The sequence below is a fragment of the Mus caroli genome, chromosome 11 (assembly GCF_900094665.2).
Source record: "Mus caroli chromosome 11, CAROLI_EIJ_v1.1, whole genome shotgun sequence".
In the NCBI taxonomy this organism is placed as follows: Eukaryota; Metazoa; Chordata; class Mammalia; order Rodentia; family Muridae; genus Mus; species Mus caroli.
The window spans coordinates 115,733,815-115,754,912 of record NC_034580.1 but is presented as its reverse complement, the minus strand read 5'-3'; the positions used below and the strand labels follow the sequence as shown (position 1 = coordinate 115,754,912).

At 47.5% G+C, this 21,098-nt stretch overlaps 1 protein-coding gene and 1 long non-coding RNA gene across 2 annotated transcripts in view; one reads left to right on the top strand and one right to left on the bottom strand.

The window, feature by feature from the left end:
- Rptor (regulatory associated protein of MTOR complex 1) overlaps positions 1–21,098 on the bottom strand; it is a 299,725-nt gene that overhangs the window by 49,636 nt on the left and 228,991 nt on the right. The window contains exons 14-16 of the mRNA XM_021175441.2: positions 6,583–6,657; positions 3,920–3,985; positions 3,402–3,593 (exon numbers count right to left, since the gene is read on the bottom strand). Of these exons, the coding sequence (XP_021031100.1) occupies positions 3,402–3,593; positions 3,920–3,985; positions 6,583–6,657 (333 nt within the window). The remainder of the gene's footprint in view (positions 1–3,401; positions 3,594–3,919; positions 3,986–6,582; positions 6,658–21,098) is intronic.
- The window catches only part of LOC110304214, a 14,837-nt gene continuing 10,129 nt past the window's right edge, over positions 16,391–21,098 (top strand). The window contains exons 1-2 of the long non-coding RNA XR_002379028.2: positions 16,391–16,451; positions 20,186–20,300. This is a non-coding gene — a long non-coding RNA (uncharacterized LOC110304214). The remainder of the gene's footprint in view (positions 16,452–20,185; positions 20,301–21,098) is intronic.

The following is a 21,098-nucleotide window of genomic DNA, read 5'->3' as shown; positions in this document are numbered from 1 at the left end:
TGCTGGGATTAAAGTTGTATGCCACCACGCCCGGCTCAGGTGGGTGAGTCTTAAGAGGAGCCAGGCCTGGAGGATGGAGGAAAGCAAGCCACTATCCTCCAGATAAGCAAAAGGACCAGCATCATGAAAAACAAAACAAAACACTTAATAGACAGAGGGGTAATATCCAAAATTTATAAATTAGATACCAACAATCCAAATAACCCAGTTAAAGATTAGGATACAGAGCTAAACAGAGACTTCTCAACAAAGGAATCTTGAATAGCCAAGAAGCGCTTAAACCAATGTTCATCATCCTTAGTTATCTATCAGGGAAATGCAAATCAAAGCAACCGAGATTCCACCTTACATTGGTCAGAACTGATTAGGATCAAAACCCCAGGCAACAGCACACGCAGGTGAGGATGTGGAGTGAGGGAACACTCTTCCATTGCCGGTGGGACTGTACACTTGTACAGCTACTCTGGAAATCAACCTGGCAGTTTCTCAGAAAACTGGGAATAGTCTATAGCATTCATGATCAGATATATATATCTAGAAGACACTCCAACATCCCACAAAGACACTTGCTGAACTATATTCATAGCAGCTGTATTCATAATAACCAGAAACTGGAAGCAACCTAGATGCCCATCAACTGAAGAATGGATAGAGAAAATGTGGTTCATTTACACAATGCAAGATTACTCAGCTATTAAAAACCAAAGACATCATGAATTTTGCAGGAAAATGGAAGGAACTTGAGAATATCATCCTGAGTGAGGTAACCTAGTCCCAAAAGCACATGCATGGTATACACTCCCTTATGTGGATATTGGCCATAAAATACAGATACCATGCTACACCCTACAGACCCAAAGAAGCTAAACAAAAAAGAAGTCCCAGGAGCCTGGAGAGATGGCTCAGTGATTAACAGCAGTGACTGCTCTTCCAGAGGTCCTGAGTTCAAATCCTAGCAACCATATGGTAGCTCACAACCATCTGTAATGGGGTCTGATGCCCTCTTTTGGTGTGTTTGAAGACAGCTACAGTGTACTCATGTAAATAATAAATAAAACTTAGAGAGAGAGAGAGAGAGAGAGAGAGAGAGAGAGAGAGAGAGAGAGAGAGAGGTGTCCCAGGAAAGGAGGCTTGAGTCTCACTTAGAAGAGGGAATAAAATAGTCATAAGAGGCAGATGGAGGAAGGGAACTGGGAGGGAGAGGGGATTGGGAGTGGGTGGGTCAGGATCAGGTGTGGGGAGGGACAGGAGAGACAGCCAGATGGCCATGAGAATGAATGAAAATCTGCAACCAAAGGGGGTGGGAAGGCGGGAGGGGCATCTCCAGGATGAGACAGAGACCTGGGAGAAGGGAGGTGCCCAAGAATCAAGGAGGATGAAATTAGCTGTGACTCACAGCATTGGAGACATGGAACCTGAAGAAGCCACCTCCTGTAGCCAGGCAGGAACCCTAGTGGAGCGATAGGGACACCAACCCACCCAACAAAACTTTCAACCCCAAATTTTTCCTGTCTATAAGAAATGTAGAGATGGAGGATGGAGCAGTAACTGAGGGAATGGCCAACCTATAACTGTCCTACTTGAGACCCATCCCACGGGCAAGCACCAACCCCTGACACTATTAATGATACTGTTGTGTTTGCAGAGAGGAGCCTAGCACGGCTGTTCTCTTGGAGGCTCCACCCAACAGCTGACTTAGACAGATACAGACACCCACAAGCAAACAGTGGATGGAGCTTGGGGATTCTTATGGAAGAATAGAGAGAAGGATTGTGGGCTCCAAAGGGGATAGGAACTCCACAGGAAGACCAACAGACTCAACTAACCTGGACCCTTTGGGCTCTCAGAGACTGAACCACCACCAACCAAAGAGCATACGCGGGCAGGATCTAGGCCTCCCTGCACAGAGGTAGCAGACGTGTAGCTTGGCCTTCATATAGGTCCCAAACAACTGGAGCAGGGGCTATCTCAAAAGCTGTTTTCTGTACATGGAATATGTTGTTTTAGTTAGGCTGCCTTGTCTAGCCTCAGTGGGAGAGGATGCACCTAGCTCTGCAGAGACTTGATGTGACAGGGTGGGGAAGATACCTGGGGTGGGACACTGTCTAGGAGGAAAAGGGGAGGAAAAGAGGGAGGGGGAACTGAGAGGGGGACAGTGAGTGGAACGTAAAGTGAACACGTGCACACACACACACACACACACACACACACACACACACACACCCTAAACAAACCTTGATAGATTATTTCAATTCAGACATTAAAAAAAACTGGTTTATATCCCAAGGCTTGGGGCCTGGTGATACTGGTTTGTTCAAAGATTTCACATGGTTGCCTGTCAGCAGCAATTCCAGGGATGTCTCCAACAAGGCCCATCCTTTTGGTGGGACATCCAGATGTGGAGTTCCCTTGGCAGGGCAAGTGGCTGTCTCTAGTAGGTAGATGAGACAAGCATTTGTGGCTGACACCTCTCAAGGAGACAGGATAGAACTTCCTGCTACTGTATGAGTTTACTTTTTAAAGATTTCTTGGCATGTTCATTTTAGGCTTTTCTGTAAGAAATAATCTGCCTTTTATAGTAACTATAGAGGTTGAGACCTAACTCTGTCAGGGCTTTCCAAGGCCATAAAGGGGCCTGAAACCAAGACGGATGAGCATGGATTTGTCCTTGGCATGTTTGGGGGGCAGATGGCACTGATTTCTCAAGTAGCTAGCCAAAATCTGATCTGATATGCACACGGGGCAATTCAGAACAGCCCTGCAAACAAACTACAGCCAGGCTGCACTTTCTACCTACAGCTGTTCAAACTCTTGGCTTACTAACAGAAACACAGTAATCATTTCTGAAGATGATAGCAGGCTCTCTGATTCCCACTGAGAGCAAAACAATCTAGAACTGGGCCTCCTGCTTCAAAGGATGATTCTGTCACTTGTGTGCTAAGTGTTCCAATGATTCATAATCATCTAAGCCCTCCACTGTCTCATCTCCCAGAATGCAGCACCTGGACCTGCAACAGACAATCATGGTGGTAACACAGACACACCCATACCCATACACCACCACACCCACCCATGCTCTCAGATCAGAAACACACACAGGATATGGCAGGCAACATGCCACAGGCAATTCCCCTCCCTCAGCTCTCCCCTGCCCATAAGTGATGACCTGGTCCTGCCCCACAGGAAGTGCTGTACAGAATGGTTCAAACTTGCTTCTTCGAGGCTGTGCCAGCCTGTAGCTACCTACCCCAGTGCACACAGAGTTGGCATAGCATGACTGAAAGTCAAATGAGATTCGGTAGCCTATCTTGGGGTCTGCACATGGCCCCACAATCTCTTTACAGGTAAAACCCACCACCGCTGACCTAGCACAGAAGCTTATGTCTGCAAGGACAACTCACCTCGGGGATGGGGTCTGAGAGGAGGCTATAGAGCTTTTCGTGGGCACTGTCTCTCACCCCACACCACCTTGCAGAGTCGAAGTTCTGCCAGATCCTTCCCAGGCAAATGGCCACCCACTGGCGCAGCAAGGGGTGTGGGTCGCTGAGCTGCTCCAGACAGATGGCAATCAGGTTCCCCTGGAGGCAGGCCTCCTAGACATAGGACACAGGTAAGTGGGGCAGGTCCAGACAAGGGTGACAGCAGCCTTGCTCAAACACAAGATACTGCATTTTCTTACTGTAAATCCTGCCTAGTCTGTTTTGCCCTTCAATGGTGAGCTAATGGAAGGACTGTTCCTCTGTGGAGAGTAGGAGGAACCCCACCTGCTGCTGTGATCTGAAGGCTCCACAGGCTACCTGAATAGCATAGCTGTGAAAAGGTGGCCTGGGCGGCATCCCTGCCCTAGGACCCATGTGAGACAAGGCACCTTTGTGCCATTCCTGGAGGGCGAGGTGGCTGGAGCTGCTGTGATACTCACTTGCCCTGTTGTGTAGCTGTTGACGATTACAGCAAGAATGAAGGCTGTCATGGTCCTATGTTCAGCCTGGAAAACAAAATGCATCATGGCTGTGCACCCTCACAGCAGACTCACCTCTCTAGAGCACCCTGTGCCTTTTGTCTTCAGCACTGGCCTCCCATGTAAGGAAAGCAGCATGTACCAGCCTTCCTGCTGAGGCATTCCTAAGGGTCTGCATGCTGACTGGCTGCTCCCTGTCCTGTCATGGCAGATAAAGTGGTCGGTGGTTTTAATTGGTTTGCCAGGCCCAGGAACCATGCTTTCCCTATGTGTAGAGCTCAGGAAGCCTGTGCCCTCGAGCCAAGCACACTGTTAGTAAAATGAACGTTGCACTCTTCACTTTGCGTGGGAATCTGACAGCCCATTATGACTTCATGGAGTCTCACATGCACATCGACAGTCTTACCAAGTTATCTCCGGGGACTCATGACATCTCCTGAGTTGACTACAATAGAGTGCAGGCCACCATTTTCTGCATAGCAGAAGTGCCAAGCCATCATTTTTTGTCCTAAAATATCTGCACTTCACCCTACTGAGTAGCAGCATAACTTAGCAGAGACTCTGCCTGGAAGTCACTGAAGGGCCACCTACTGTCCTGTTTCCCTCACTGTGATGGACCATCACTGCAGCTGCTATCTGCCCTTCCTGTCGTCTGGGGGCTTTGGGGCTTTCCTTTATGCTTTTGATACTTGTTACTCTGATTATGCTGTGTGCTGTGTCTATGGATTAAGTTTTAATTGTTCCAGGGCTCACTGTGTCTCTCTGCTGCCTCCCTTGCAGTGCTGGGAGGATGTCAGTGACAGCGGCTGACCTCATCCGTGCTCATGTGGAGCCTTCACTGATTCTCTTCCTGGTTGTGTGCCCCCTGTGAGGGATCACCTCCTGAGTTGTAAATGTGGGAGGGGCATTTCTTCCACTCTAGCTTGTACTCCCTCTTCCCCCAAGATCTAACTATTTAAAACAATTATCATTTTTAAGGATAGGTTAAAAAGCAGATTTTATTTTCTTACAGCAGGCAGAAAACTGCTTCTGAAGCAAACATAGTGGCTGGCAGGCATGATTAAACCATACTGCCTTTATCCAGCCATCCACAATGTGTGTCTCAGAGGCTGCTCCTGGAGTCCCTTTGGCTCTTTTCTGGAGATGCTAGTTCTCTTGTGTATTGATGCAGTGGCCGCCTTCCCTTTGGGGTGTGCTTGAGGCAGGCTGTGCTCCCTGGCTCTAGGGTAGGAACTCTATAGGAAGGCTTTGTATTTGCGCCTTTAGGACCACAAACTTGAGATCCAGATGTGGTTTGTACAGAAGTCCCCCCCCCCCCTCATTTTTTCTTTTTGCTGCTGGCTGAGGCCTCTGTTCCTTTAGTAGTCGCTGCTTTCTCTGCAGAGCTCACAGATGGTCAACTTTTCAGAAGCAAGACAAGCTCACTAGTTCTCATTAATGAAGGACAGGCACACCCTGCAGGCCCTGGTATGTCTCTCTTGGCAGTGCTGCCTGTTCATGGCCTTATATTCCACGAAGGGTCTGTGTAAGGCATGCTGTTCTGAGGTCACTGTAGTGGCAAGGCTCACTGCCCACCAGAACCATGGGAGTCTTCCCCTTCTCTGGCATGGGGCTTTCTCCTTCTCTCAGATCTGAGCATAGAGGGTGTGGCTGCCAGGCCATGCCAGGCTAGCCAGCTTAGAGCTTTCAATTCCTTTAGTTGTATTCTTCCTTCCTCTGAAGGGAAGGCAGAGCTTATTTCCAAACTGTGGATAAACTATAAACCTATGCTATGCATGACAGTGATACACCATTTAGGTAAAGTACACAAGTACTGGTTACCCAGCACAATGCCAGTCCCAGTTAGAACTTTGCTGGCAGCTTTGTCCCCACCTTTCTCTTTAAACATTGTATCATTTCACTTAAAACAAACAAACAGCCAGAGGAAGAATTTACATATAAAAGTTACTCTTATAGACGCCATCTCAGATCACAGTATGCGGCTGTACTTGAACATTCTGCTAACTTAAGCTATGAGAGAAAGAGAAAGAGAGAGAGAGAGAGAGAGAGAGAGAGAGAGGGAGAGGGAGAGAGAGAGAGAGTCTGTGGGTGGCTGCTCTATGTACATTACTCTGCGCAGAGCTGGAGGGAAAGAACGAGAGAGGAACTGAAGAAACTGATGACATGACATTATGAGAAAACTACCATATACTCTATATTCATGCTAACTTTGAAAAACAATTTAGCATGTATGAAATTCAAACTTTCAAACGATCTCCTCCTTCAGTAAAATCTGTCAGTGTCTTGTCTGTTAAGGGGCTTTCAGGTCCCCTGAGACACCATACTGTAGACACACAAGGATTCTCTCATCCACCCGTCTGCCCAGGGTGCTGGCTCTAGGTAATGGAGATACCACGGGTAGGCAGAGACGTGCAATAGCAGCTCACCAGTTGGCGTAGGAAGACCAGATTCTCACTCAGGGCAGGAAGAAACAGAGCAGTGTGTGGTGTGGGCAGTAAATGTCTATCCACGTATAGCTCTGTAGAGCACCTCTCTACCTGGCCCTCAGTGAGGAATGGCAAGCCCTAGTGTGCACTGGAGACATTGTCATGCTGGGCGAGAGAGAAGTGTGGCTCAGTCCTTACTGGCATGTATGGGTCTGCCAAGACGGACAGGAAGTACTTGTGACCGTTGTCCTTCACGAGGTCAGCTTGGCACGACTGGAGGGAAAGGAAACAAAAGAGAAGCCATTAGTGCAGGAACCAGGGGGCTGTGTCATGGCTTCTCATGCCAACACTCTGGGAATATGTCACTACTGTGCATCTTTCCTTGCAAGGCCAGATTTCACTTGGGAAAAGGCTGGCGCCCTGCCACTTTCAAGAGAAGAGCACACTTCTACTTTAGAAAGCAGCTCTGGATCCCAGGGCTGGCGGCTGGGTTAGGACTGTGCTCTCTGCCCTTTCTGCTCTCTCAGCCTGGCAGAAAGGAAGATATTCTGATATTTTAAATTTATTTTATTAATTTTTATGAATGTGAGTGTTCTGTTTGCATGTATGTATGTATGTATGTATGTATGTATGTATGTATGAATGACATATGTGCTTAGTGCCTGAGGTAGTCAGAAGAGGGCATTGGATGTCCTGGGATTGGAGTTACAGCCACCGTGTGGGTGCTGTGAATTGGACCTGGACTCTCTGCCAGAGCAAATGTTCTTAACTGAGCAGTTCTCTAGATCCAGAAATGAAGATATTCTAAAGAGAAACTTGTGTCTCTCAATCTGACAGTTGAAACAATGGAATCCTCAAAATAGTAATTTTCCTTGGAATCTCATGCTACAAGATGGAAAAGGCACCAGCAGAGGAGTCACATAGACCACCTTACAGGCTAAGCCAGATGAGGATGGCCAACAGTGGGTGGGACCACACCTAACCCGGCTGCTAAGATGTGCACATCCTTTGACTTCTGTTAACTTTAATCTCACTTCTGGTCCCTGAAGATGGGTGGCTGGGCCTTACGCAGGACACAGGCTGTGGCCCCACTCTCAGACCTTTCCCTTCTCATTGCCCAACTGTTTCTTAAGCTTCCTTTCTCTCATGCTCTTGGTTATCTTTTAGGGTCTCCATTTTTTGCTGACTTTTTTTTTTTTAAGATTTATTATATTTATTGGAATACACTGTAGCTGTCTTCACACACACCAGAAGAGGGCATCAGATCTCATTAAAGATGGTTGTGAGCCATCATGTGGTTCCTGGAAATTGAACTCAGGACCTTTGGAAGAACAGTCAGTGCTTTTAACTGCTAAGCCATCTCTCCAGCCCTGCTGAGACTTTGCCCTTTTTTCCTCAGACTCCCCATTTCTTCTCAGGCCCCTTCCCCCACCTCAGACTCTCTTCCTCTTAGGATCCTTCCCTCAGACCCCTTTTCCCCCTCAGGTTCCTTCTCTCAGGTTCCCCTCCTGGTCAGCCCCTCACTTGCTCACCCTGTCTCCTCCCTTCCTGGCTGCCCTCTTCTTCCCAGGTTTCTTACCCCTCATCTCATACTCCCCTCCTGTCACCTTCCACATGAGGATACCTGACAGCACTCGCAGTGTGGGTACCTGATGAAGCTCTAGGGGATTTTGTCTGGATTCATGCCATATGATGAATATCATAATAGGGGCCTCCTAGGGACCCCTATTCAATACTAAGCAAAGAAAGAGCTCTAGGACTCAAGGTGTAATATAAGTGCTAAAGAAGCCACCAGAGATGCAGCCCTTCTAACTCAGTTGACCCCTTCCTGGGAATACAATTCCACCTGTGTGGCCACCCACACCATGTGCCACATACTGGGGACCCTGCCTATGCACAACACTGGTTCTGTTCTAGAAATACACAGTCAGTCAAGCTGTGTTTTAACTGTGAGGGAGACAACTGGGTTGACAGTTGTGATATACAGCGATGTGCTGGCAACACCTGAGAAGCTACGCATGGGGAGCTGCAGGGTGGGCACAGCATATGCTTTCTGGAGAACAGTAAAGCAGACTGGAGAAGGAGAAATGGAGAAGGGAAAGATGGGAGGAAGAAGGAACAGAGGGAAACAGGCCAGTACTGGAATGTGTGATGGGAAGAGCCAGGTGACTGGGTGCTAGGCGGAACTGAAGAGCCAGCAGAAGCTGAGAGTAAGGGACGCTAGAGCTGGATGCCAGGTCCAAGGTCAGCTGTCAACAACACTTTTAGTACTGATTGCTAATTTGACAGGAGCTGGAATTATAGGAGACTAACCTCTGGCAGACCTTCAGGGGAGTTAACAGTCGGGCTAGCTGGGGTAGGAGAACCCTTCCCTAACGTGTGGCATCATTTCGTGAACTGGGGTCTTAGATCACACAAAAGGGACAGGAGCTGAGCAGCAGCGCTCATCTTCCTCTGCTTCCGTCTCAGCCTCGGGATCCGGCTGACATGCCAACATCAACTGTGCCTTTGAACTTAGGTGCAGACAGACCGTCCTCCTCCTGTAAGGTGTCTTTGTCAGGTGCTTCATCTCAGCAGTAAAGAAAGCAACAAGTACAGGTGGTGTTATGGCGAGGAGCAGAGGTCGGGACACGAGGAAAGCAGAGGAAGGCACGGGAGGCCAGGGCTGCTTACCTATGTCACTCCCTAAAGAGGTGGGGTGCACAGATGGGCAGTGCACTTGGGAATAAGGTGAACACAGACACCTGAGCCAGACAAGAGCTGACGTCACACTGGGACTGGTGGTGTGAAAGCTCTAGGGAGGGTAAGGAGGCTGAGACTGAGGCCTTGGCCCAGCTGCAAAGAGAAAAAGGCTGTTCACATCATGAGGTGTGGCCACTGTGGGTACTGTGAGGGGCATGGCCTCTGCTCTCTGCTTGAATGACACAAAGATGAAGCAGTGGAGTCATGTGACCCATGAAGGAAGGTACGGTGGAGACAGATGTTAAGGCTGTCTGGGACTAGCACCCAGGGTGATGTGCCTGCCACCCTCTCACCAGCTCCCAAGAGCTGTGCTCTAGGCTCAGAGACTCTCAAGGAACCCAGACTGGAACTTAAAAACCGAGGATAATGCCGGGTGTGGTGGCGCACGCCTTTAATCCCAGCACTCAGGAGGCAGAGGCAGGCAGATTTCTGAGTTCGAGGCCAGCCTGGTCTACAGAGTGAGTTCCAGGACAGCCAGGGCTACACAGAGAAACCCTGTCTTGAAAAACCATAAAATAAAAAACAAACAAAAAAAAAACCCCAAAAACAGAGGATAAGAAAGATGAATGTTAAATCCTGCTTTAGGACTTCCTGACTTTCCAGAGCAGTACAGGTCCTGAGCCCCTCTGAGAGGCAGGTGGTTTCCACATGGCCTCTGTTGGGGGCTCAGTGCAAACACTCTGCATGACCCTCCTTTTGTCAGGGGTCCAGAAGAATTCCTCATGGCAGCATGGTGATGAGCTAGTTCATCAGGTGGACACTGGCCTGGCTCTGTAAGGTGTAATTAGACAAGATGGAGAAGGCTGGCTCAGACTGCAGGCTTTTGACCCCAGCTTCTGCTCATCAAGCCATACACACTTTACCGATTTCCCTGCTTTAGTTGACGCAGCTAACAAACGAGCTGGAAGTCTCAACCTGTCATCCAGGCCTGGCCGTCAGGGCTGCAGACTGCCCATGTCTGCAGCAGCAGAAGGCACCAGTGTAGCTCAGGAGAAAAGATTCTTTGTTTTCAAATCAGAGCTCCGACAAGTCAAATCAAAGCCCACACATTTACAGGAAACTCCTTAAGCGCAGCTCATCTGAGAGTAATAAACTGTCATTAATTCATATCCTTCTAATTCTGAGTGTGAGCCTCCCAAGTCACAAGATCTGAAATGATCACTTTAATAAGCCTTCAAAAGCGGAGCCTGGCGATTATGAGGCATATATTAAAAGATTTCTGTTTTGATAAGCCTGTCAGGCTACTGCAGGCGACAGTCATGGCTGCTCCTCACATGTCTGCTTTCATTGCCAGCGCCCACAGGTGCCAGTGTGTACTGGTTTCCGCTGCATGGAGAGTGGCTCTCCCCAGTAGCTTCACTTGCCAAGAAGGAGGTACAATTCCCTTGACCTGCTTTCTCTGAGTTCTAGGCCAGCAGCCTCACTGAGTTGCAAAGAAAGCAAGGCCCAGCAGAGCAGGAAAGCCAGTGACAGGTCACTGTGGAAATACAGGCTCAGAGGAGGAGGTGGGGGGCACCAAACATGGCCACACTGGGAAAGCCAAGATCTTGCTAAGCAGTGCCTTCCCCAGATCAGGAACAATGATGACACACTAAGGCTAGAGTAAGAAGGAGGGGGAAGTAGAGGCAGAAAAACGAGGTTTTCTTGGTGGACTGTCTCTGTTACAATGACACCCTCTCCAACTGCCCTAAGTCTGTGTCTCAGGACACCACCGGATGGAGGAAAGAAAGGCACGAGCGGGCAGAGGTGAAGCAGCTGCAAGTCCGGCTGCACAGCTATAGCTGCAGCTGCAAACAGCACCACCAGGGAGCAGGTCCACACCATTCCAGAGGAGGGCGCCCTGGCTTGACTCTGCTCTCCCATAAGATGTGAACTTACATGAACAGTTTCATGCCTGACAGGGGAGCTGTGGGGCATCACAGAGTGACCCATGAGGTTCTATCTATGAATGCCCTGCCTGTACCTTCCAGTGTGAGCACAGAGTACTTCAAGGATGCTGGAGGTGGCTCAGGCCTGAATTGCGCAGTCCCCACAGCTGACACCTGACACGGCTGCTTTCCCAGTAGCCCCAGTGATGTGTACTGTCCCTTTCCAGATGGGGCTCTTTACTTTAAATATTGAAAATCCTGTGAGCTATACTATTCAATGCCCTGTGTGAAAGATGACCCTCAAGAGTGGAGCCACCTGGGCTGGTGAGATGGCTCAGCAGGTAAGAGTACCGACTGCTCTTCCGAAGGTCCTGAGTTCAAATCCCAGCAACTACATGGTGGCTCACAACCACCCATAACGAGATCTGATGCCCTTTTCTGGAGTGTCTGAAGACAGCTACAGTGTACTTACATTGAAAAAAAAAAAAGAGTGGAGCCACCATGTTGTGCCTGGTGTGGCTGTGAAAGGCACTTGTGTTCCTTCCTCCAATGTTTAGACTTGCCTTTTTCCTCCCACACACACCATAAAATCCAAGGTACCATTAAGGTCGAAAAACCAAAATTCTATGGAGAGATTAAAACCAACTAGAGCTCCCTGCCACCGTGTGCTCGGTTTTCTGTTTTTCACATGGGCTTTTGTTATAGATTCATAAATAAAAGTGAATTTACACTCTTACCAACTTTCCTAAACCAAAGGGCTACCACGCCAGGACACTGGAGTCTTGCTTTTTGTTTTTTCTCTAAGATTTTTCTTGTTACAAGATGCACAATAAAAAGAAAAAAAAATTATGGAGCTGTGAGAAGGGAAATGGGTGGCTGAAGCCTTTGCCAGTTGGGCATCAAGAACTCTGCATGGCTCGCAGCATTTGCTATTCAGGTTGCCAACACAGGAGCATACTTCTGTAACAGACATCAGTGTGGATATTCAAATGGCAGCAGATCCTGCCTGAGGCTAAGCACTAGATGGCCTTCTCAAAGTGGTCTATGAGTATCATGAGAACCCACTTACAACCAAAGCTCCATCATACCCGTCTTGTGCAACCCTGGGATCTGAATGGCTTTATCTTGTTAGATCACAACCCTGTCCAGGATCTGGATCATGCATCATCTCGCTTATCAAAATGACACAAAGAAAAGAAGGTTTCTTAGTGACTCTTTGAGCTGTGGCTTGGCCTCTGCTGAGACACACAGGTCTTAATTCCCTGGGCCCCTTTCTTCCCATTAAACTAGTGTTTAAGCACACGTTAAAAACGTGTTCTGCGTAAGGCCCAGCTGTTTCACACTGGCTCACCCACAATCTCTTTTCTGTGGCTAAGTCAAGGACTGGCTTTACCTGAGTGGAGGTCACTGGCTGCTAGCAGCAGAGCTGGCCTGTCTTGTGCTGTTTCAAGTGTATCTCTAGGGTATACTGTAATGAGCTGATCCCACACCCTGATTTTTCTTATGGAGGGTTCCTTGCTCTTCTTACAGTTCCTGAGACTATCTCTGCAGGTACCCTGAGCACTGACATGAGAGTTCTAGGAACTGAACTCAGATGCTCTGTGACAACAGCCAAGGTGCCCATACTGGTCAGCCTGCATCAGCTTCTCAGGGAACTGCTGCCTTCAGTTTGACTGCTTGCCTACTGAACTGTTGTTTATTTTGATTTCTAGGAGCCCTTTATGCATAAGGGAACACCTTATATTATTTTTTTAGTTGTGATGTAATTTTGAATATTTCTCTATATAAAATTTATTTATTTTCAAGTAAGTTTCTTTGCAAAGGCATCCAAATTTGGAATTGTAGGTTAAAAAGCTCAATAGCCCCCAGGTTAAAATAGAATCTAACTGGTTTCTCATCTATTTTTTTAAAATATCATTTATTTTTACTTGATGTGCATTGGTGTTTTGGCTGTATGTCTGTCTGTGTGAGGGTGTCGGATGCCCTGGAACTGCAGTTTTAGGCTGGTATGGCCTGCCATGTGGGTGCTGGGAATTGAAACCAGATTCTCTGCGAGAGCAGCCAGTGCTCTTCACACCTCAGCCCCTCTCTGGTCCCTCTTCTAAGGATCTTATGATTTTACCTTTTGTGTTTAAAGAAGCTATCTCTTCAACTTAAATTCTATTGTCCACAGTATACAATTAATCTCTATCATGCAGCTTTCTGTCTGTGTGATAAATTAAATACTTTATACACTGAATGTAAAAGACAGAATGGTGGGCTGGATGAGGTGGCAGGGGGATCTGTGAGTTCAAGGCCAGCTTGGTTTAAATAGGGAGTTCCAGGACAACCAGGGCTTTACAGAGAGAGACCAAACCAAACCAAACAAAACAAAAACCAAAATGTTTATTCTAAATGTTGTTTTGGGTCTCTGGCTGCCTGCCTGCCTGCCTGCTGCTTTTGAGCACATGGTGAGGCTCTAGATCAGGGTGGGGAAGGTGGAAGCAGTCACTCACCTCATGGCAGCAAGGAATCAGAGAAAACCGAGGGGTGAAGCGGCTATTACACCTTCTAAGACCTAAGAGCCCACCTACCCCACCCCACCCCTATAGTCGCAGACTACTTTCCTCCAGTCCAAGTCTTTCCCAGTCACTTGAGATCCAAACAGCAGCAGCCTCTGGCTTTTCTACCATCACAGCTGAAGAACTGCAAAGCTGAGGTGCTGCCACTAACATCCACAGACTGCACTGGGGGGCCGCTTCTGCAGTGCTCACCAGTCCACGAGTCTGTCTGAGGCCTGGTACATCACTGACGCTCCATGGTTAGTTGTGGTTTAGGAGGACAGGGTCTCTACCACTCTCCTTCCTAGTCAGGGCTCCCTGCCTCCTCTTACTTATTTCTCCATATCAAGCTGAGATTGTGTCTAGTTCCAGAAAAAAAGGCCTGTTGGTAATTTTACTAGGATTATATTAAAGTTATAAATTAACTGAGAGAACACTGACATGTTTATGACACAGAATCTTACTGCAAGAGAGCAGGGGGTGTTCTTATCTGCTGAAGGTGACTGTGTGTCTCTCAGGAATGGTTTAAGGTATTGTTTGTGGTGGCTTTCCCCATCTCACAGTAGATTATTCCTGGATTTATGACCCTACCACACACAGGCTGCTCTTCCTGTCTAATCTTCTAGCTGCTGTTACTTCAGCTTCTGTATTAAGGCTTCTATCTCACTAAGTTCTTTTATTGGTATAAACAGAGCCTTTGGGTTTTCTAGACATAAACTTACCCTACCCACACACACAGAATTGGGGCTGGAAGTCACTTGTTTCCTAGAACTCAGTTCAACTCCTTGAATGACTTCTGTTATGTAGGCCTTACCCTGTCTCTGAGGGCCCCACAGAGCTGTGTCAGTGGCACTGAGATCACAATCCCACTTCTTCTAAGACAGAATCTTGCTATGCAGCCCTGGTTGGTCTGGAACTCACTAAGTACAGCAGGCTGGCCTCAAACTCAGAATTTGCCTTCTGTGTTGAGTGCTGGGATTAAAGATAGGCCTAGGCTGTTGTTATTATGTGCCACGTATGATGTACGTATGAGCTCACATGCATGGCATGTCTGTGGAGGTCAGAGGTCAACTCTGTAGAGTTGGTTCTCTCACTCCACATTTACGTGGGTCTCAGGGATTAAACTCAAGCTGCAGGCTTGTCCAAGAAGCACCTTTGCCCACTGAACCATCTCACCAGCCTTCAAAATTATTCCCAGCTGGTGACCAGAGGTGATGACTACATCCTTTCTGTCTTTAAAGATTTATTTATTTATTATATGTAAGTATACTGCAGCTGTCTTCAGACGCACCAGAAGAGGGCGCCAGATCTCTTTACGGATGGTTGTGAGCCACCATGTGGTTGCTGGGATTTGAACTCTGGACCTTCGGAAGAACAGTCGGGTGCTCTTACCCACTGAGCCATCTCACCAGCCCGACTACATCCTTTCAAGGAGGACATTCAAAGTGTCCTTCTCTTCCTTCACCAGTTGGACAGTCCAGCTTACTGTCCCCAGTCCATATGCTACCTCTGGACCCCAGTGGCTTTGTTTGCTGCTACTCAGCCTCTCCCATGGGGAGGAGCACCCGAGTCTCCCAGGCTCTGCCTTACAGGCAGGCCAGTCAGAAAAGCTTTTCTTTTTGTATAGACTGAAAGACGGTCCAGCGTGGGGTTGGCCATTTGTACTTCTTTCCCTCTTGGCTACACTCACAGGACAAACCCTCCATGTCACAAGTGGTTATGACCTCTGAGGTAGCATACCTGACCACATGGTGACGGTGATGTATGCTGCTCATGATGTGTACCTGCACTGGGGAGAAATGTCGCCATGTGGAAACACTTGTAGCCACTGCTGAAAACACCTTCACATGGTATTCTATCTTACCAGACAGTGAGACAGCACCCAGAACCAATTTACACAGTACATAGCTTTGCTGACTGGCTTGCACAAAACAAAGGTTTCTGCAAACACATATCCCTAACACGTCCCTTCCCTTCACTGGTTTTCTGCAGACTATAACCTATACTCGAGTCATAAGAGACCCTCAAAGCATCAAATTATATGAATGAGGTGGAGAGGAAGAGAAAACATTTATAAGTTTTTCCTGTGAGCATGTTCCTGACTCCTGCTCACCAGATGTGGCTCTCAATGACAGGGAGGAAGACTCTGCCCAGTCAGAGCTAGGAGACTCCCCTCATCTGAAAGACAGTTCCTAGGAACATGGCTTTCTCACAGAGAAGGGAGACTAGAAAAACTTAGAAGTATAAAACTAAATTCATCCCAAACACAGAGACTTAGAACAGCGTGGTAGTTGGAATGGAAAATGTCCTTCAGAGGTTCACGCATTTGAACACGTGGTCCCTGGCTCATGGTGCTCTTAGGGGAGGTCATAAAGCTTCAGAAAGTAGAACCTTGAGGCGGGAGAAGTATGTTGTTGGGGTGGGTTTTGAGGTTATAGCCTTGCCCATTTCTGGTTTGCTGTCTGTGACCCATGTTTATGGCAGCTATGATCTGAGCCTCTGCTCTGCCTTCCACTCCTCTGTTGTCTTACTCTGGAACTGTGAGCCAAAATAAACTTTCTCCCTAAGTCACGGCTGGTCCCAGTGTGTAACCACCACAACAGAAGAGTAACGAATACAACGTCTAAGTACACAATGAAAACAAACAACCCCCACACCCACATCTGGGTCCCGAACAGAATACAGGTGAAGAAACAAAGCAGTGTTTGCAGTAATAGCTGGGGCTGGGAAGTCCTGACTTTGAAGGAAGAAACATGCTAACACAAACAGCAAAGCACGTGTGAGAAGGGGGCTCATCTGTCTTCCACCCCAAGCCTCTCACTACCTAGCCTAAGAGTTCTGAGAGAAACACATAGAGCAACCCAAGTGCAGGTGTGCAGAGCCAAGGGGCCTCCTCATGCTGCCATGGACATAAGAGGTACAGAGGGTTGAGGGAGAAAGGGGTAGGGTTGATTTGGAGGAGCTGAAGCTCCTCCCCGGGGGAGTGGACAGAGAAACCCTGAGGTGCGATAGGCCAGGATGGTGCAGCTGGTTAAGGTAAGGCACCCACACAGGAACACAGGTCTCACTGTGTCCACTGAGATGCCTCAGACACAGGAAACTGGGGTGGGGTCCACTGTCACCTCAGATTTCTGTAAACCTAGAGCTATCCCCCAAAGCAAAGCTTAGCAGGCAGGAAGCACGGGTGTCTAGACAGAGGCAGTCTGCATTCCTCCTAGAGCAGCACCACGGTGGGCCAGCAGAACAGTGAGGATGCTCAACAATGCCTGACCCATAGAGAAGAGGCTGACATTGAACTCTCTTCCAACTGAGCTTTGTGTACGTGAAGAGGCAAAATGCGGAGCAAGAGAGGTTAGGCTGAGTACCTGATCAAATTTATTCAGAGAAGAATCTGTTTGCAGAGGAAACAGACACTGGGAAGCTGCAAAGGATACACAGGTTGTAGGAGCTGAAGAAAAAAGATCCCACCTCCTCCCCTGTTGTCTTTGTTCATGGAAGCTCTCCCTGTGGATTGCCTATGTACACTCGGGGTATGCCTGCTTGTATGCCTGACTTTGGATTATCCCATCAATACCAACTCAGAGTGTTTTCCCACATTCCTTGACATTGTGCCCTTGATGTTCCCCAGTGGTGCTATAAATAAAACTTTATTAACTGTAATTTGGAAGGTCTGCCTGAATTGCACATTAATTCTGTCTATGAAAAAAACCCTCAATTAGCTGGAACCCAGCTTACACCAGTCCTTAATTAACTGCCTCCCTCCCTTATTCTTGTTAATTAGCAGAGAGACAGATGATAACAACAACTTGGGAAACTTATTAAAACCAAGCAAGCATGTCCTTTCTCACACTTGGATCTTAGCTTCAAGTTTCTGGGGTTGTGGGTTTAATTTGGAGTGTCAGGAAACTAGAAAGAACCCACAAGATGGGGGAGTGAACAAGCCCTTAGGGGGCAAAGGGATAAAGGCCACATATTATATAATAGCATAGAGAGCACTAACCCACTCTGACCTTGATCTAACATTGGCTTCTGGCCTCTGTATACATGTGCACCCTGCCCCGAAATATTGTTAACAAAAAGGACACTTTCTTCCATAACCACAAATCCATTCTCCGTGAATTCTCAGGGACAGTACTATGCTCATATTCAACTACATGTCACAGCCTCTGGCTTTGGTCTAGGTTCAGTTCCAGGGCAGTGTTAGGTCACCTTGCAGCATCAGTCTTAATGAAGAATAGCAAGCCCACTTTCTGATTGAAAATCAAGGTGGAAACAGTACAGGTCACTGTCAACATCCACACCATTGGACTATAGATGCCAAGACATGGCACAGGCTTACAGCTCAGACACATGTGTGCTGTGAAGCCACCACCATCGAGGGTGACTCTATCCCCTGCATGTTCCTGTGTCCTTTGTACATCCTGCCCCTTCCTTGCCTTCCTGCCCCTGACTACAGACGAGTTCACGCCTTCTGCAGTTTTAAACACACGGAGCCACAAGGTACACAGCTCCATTACTGGCATTTTTCACGCGGCACTGTTTTTGTTTGTTTTTAAGCTGCTGATTAGCATGTATGGAAAAGCTGACATATTCGCCTCTTAGTGTCCATTTGGACTACTTCCAGCTTCAAACTATTAGAACAGAGCTTGGTGTGGTGACCTGCTCCTTGTGACCCAGTCCCTGAGAGACTGAAGACTGTAACATGCCAGCCCCCAGCTTCCAAGAGAGTCACTCTAGATGTCATGATACAAGTCTGTGTGACAAGTGAGAACTCAGAACAGAGCTGCTGGACGAGGACACTTGGGCGAAGCCTGATAGCTGGAGTTGGAGCCCTGGCTTTAGGATTAGGGGACATAATAGGGAATTGATGCTGCAGGCTGTCTTCTTACCTTAAAGAAATAGTTGAAATTTTGAAAGGGTTCTGTACTATGTGGACACATGACTTGAAACTATTTTTCTCACCTATGGCCTGTCTGTCCATGTTAATGTTGTCTGCAGAGAGAAGATATTTTCATCTTGATAAAGACCATTCATTAAGTTACTTTGTGTTTTTGCATAATATTGAGATTATATGACTTTTTCTTCTTTTGTTAATAGATCAGTACACGTACTTTTACTCGTTGTCTTAGTTTCCTTTCTGATGCTGTGATTAAACACTCTGACAAAGCAATGTAAGGGAAAGGATTTGTTTGGCTTACAATCTCAGGGTGCAATCTATTATTGTGGGAGGTCAAGCAGGCACTGAAGCAGCCAATCACATCACCATCAGGAGCGGAGAGAGAATGCATGTGCACACTCATTACTCAGCTCACAGCACACTCTTACACACACACACACGCCCCAGGCCCCGAGAAGGACACTGCAGTGAGTGGTACTGTTCCCAACAACTAATGTCCTCAAGACAATGCCTAGATCTGCCATAGCCGCCTGACGCGGGGCCCCCACTGAGCCGCTCTTCCTTTTGATTCTAGAGCAGCGGTTCTCAGCCTTCCTGAAGCTGTGGCCCTTTTTATACAGTTCCTCATGTTGTGGTGACCCCAATCATACGACTGTTTTCACTGATACTTCACAACTGTAATTTGTTATGGTTATAAAGGCTGACATCCGGTGTCTTTTGGTCACTCCACCTTACTGCTTTTGAATTTGGTTTCTCACTGATCCTGGAGCGCCCTAACTGGCTGGAGCCCCAGGGGCCTACCTGCCTGAGACCATCAGTGCTGAAACCAAGGGTGCGCTCGGCTTTTATGTGGACGCTGGGGGTCACACGGCAAGCACTTGAGTAACTGCGCTCTATCCCCAGCCTCGTGCTTGCGTGTGTATTCGTGAGGGCTCCTTATGTTGTGTTTATCTGGTTCTTGTTTTGGTACCAGAGTGTTACTTATCTCATGAAGGAAGAGAGGGTGTACTGCTACCCATGTGCTTCCTCCTTAATGTTCAGAAGAATTTTCCATGGAAACCATCGGACTTGTGCTGTTCTCTGATACAAAGCTACTGAGCTCATCTGTTTTCTCTTCAGCAAGTCTCCCCTGTCAGTGAGGAACATGCCCATCTGTCGAGGTCATTCACAATATTTACCTCTCATCCTTTTAAAACCATCAGTGGTATCACCTGCTGGTCCAGGTTCCAGAACCCTCTCCGTGTTTCTTTCCCAGTCTGGGTGATGGTTCCTCACTTGCCAGTGTGTTTAACCAGCTGGGGCACAGACGCCATGGGCTGGCCATTTTCTCCCTGTTCTGTCTCTTCCATCTTCAGTCTCCTCATCTCCTGTGTTCTTTCACTAACGTCTCAGGGAGAAGCTGAGGCCAGGATCCTAACACACACAGGCAGGGGCCCTAAGCACTGCCTAGCTGTGTTCCAAACACTATTCAGTTTTTATTTGATAGAAAAGAAAAATTTCTTCTTTTTGAGGCCTGCCCGTCCATGCAGTGAGTCCATGGCCAACTAGGGCTACTATAGTGAGACCCACCATAAAACAAACAAAACTAAAAACCCAAACCAAACTTCCTGTTTGAAAAGCTTCTATAAAGGTTAATAGTTATATTTATGTGCATTCTATTAAATTTTACATATTTTTAATACTTTAGTGAATGTGTTATTTATGATTATAGTATTATATATTACATGCTTGTTTTCCATGTTTTCTACTTTAAGGTTTACTTAGGGAATGGAGAGCTGGCCTGCTTAGTCAAGTGCTTGCTACTACACAAGCATGAGGACTTGAGTTCGGATCTCAAGCCCTCACACAAGTGTCCCAGCATACAGCGAGGTATGTGAGGAGGGAGGGACAGAGACTGGGTGATCCTGAGGCCTTGCTGGCCAGCCAGTACAGCTAATCGGTGAGTTTCAGGTTTAGTGAGAAATGACAGTGATTGAAAAAAACAAAACAACAACAACAAAAAAACCATGCTATGTTGACATCTGGCCTCTGCATGTATGTATGTACACACACACACACATGCACGCTGGTTTAGAGTGCCACCCCACTGTAGCTGTAGAGTACACTGTGAGTCAATGCCTCTGACTGGGAGGTGGCCTATTACATGGGAAGAATGCCCTCCCTGGTGGAGCATCCATAGTAGACAGTGCTACATCTTTTCTTCACTTACTGACACATTCTTCTGTTCCTTATCAAGGCAACACTCAAGTCTCTACTGCAGCCTGGCTGTGTCAGGGAGCTACACTTCTAACCCATCTGTTCTCCCCATGGGCTCTCACATAGCATTAGAGGACTTTCTTTACCATACAACACCGACTATGCCTCTGCCCAGCACCTTCTCTGGCTCTATGGCAGCATGGTACGGCCTTTCATAGCTGTTACTTTCAACCTGCTTGTGTCTTTTTATCGGAAAAAATACTTTTTGTAGGCACCACACAGTGTCTCCTTACTCCTCACATACTCTAACTACGCCCCTGCATTAGTTAATGTCACCTAACTATTCCCCTGCATCAGTTACTTTTACCTACTCTAATCTAACTACCCTCCTGCATTAGTCACTCTTTACCTACTCTAACTACCCTCCTGCATTAGTCACTCTTTACCTACTCTAACTACCCTCCTGCATTA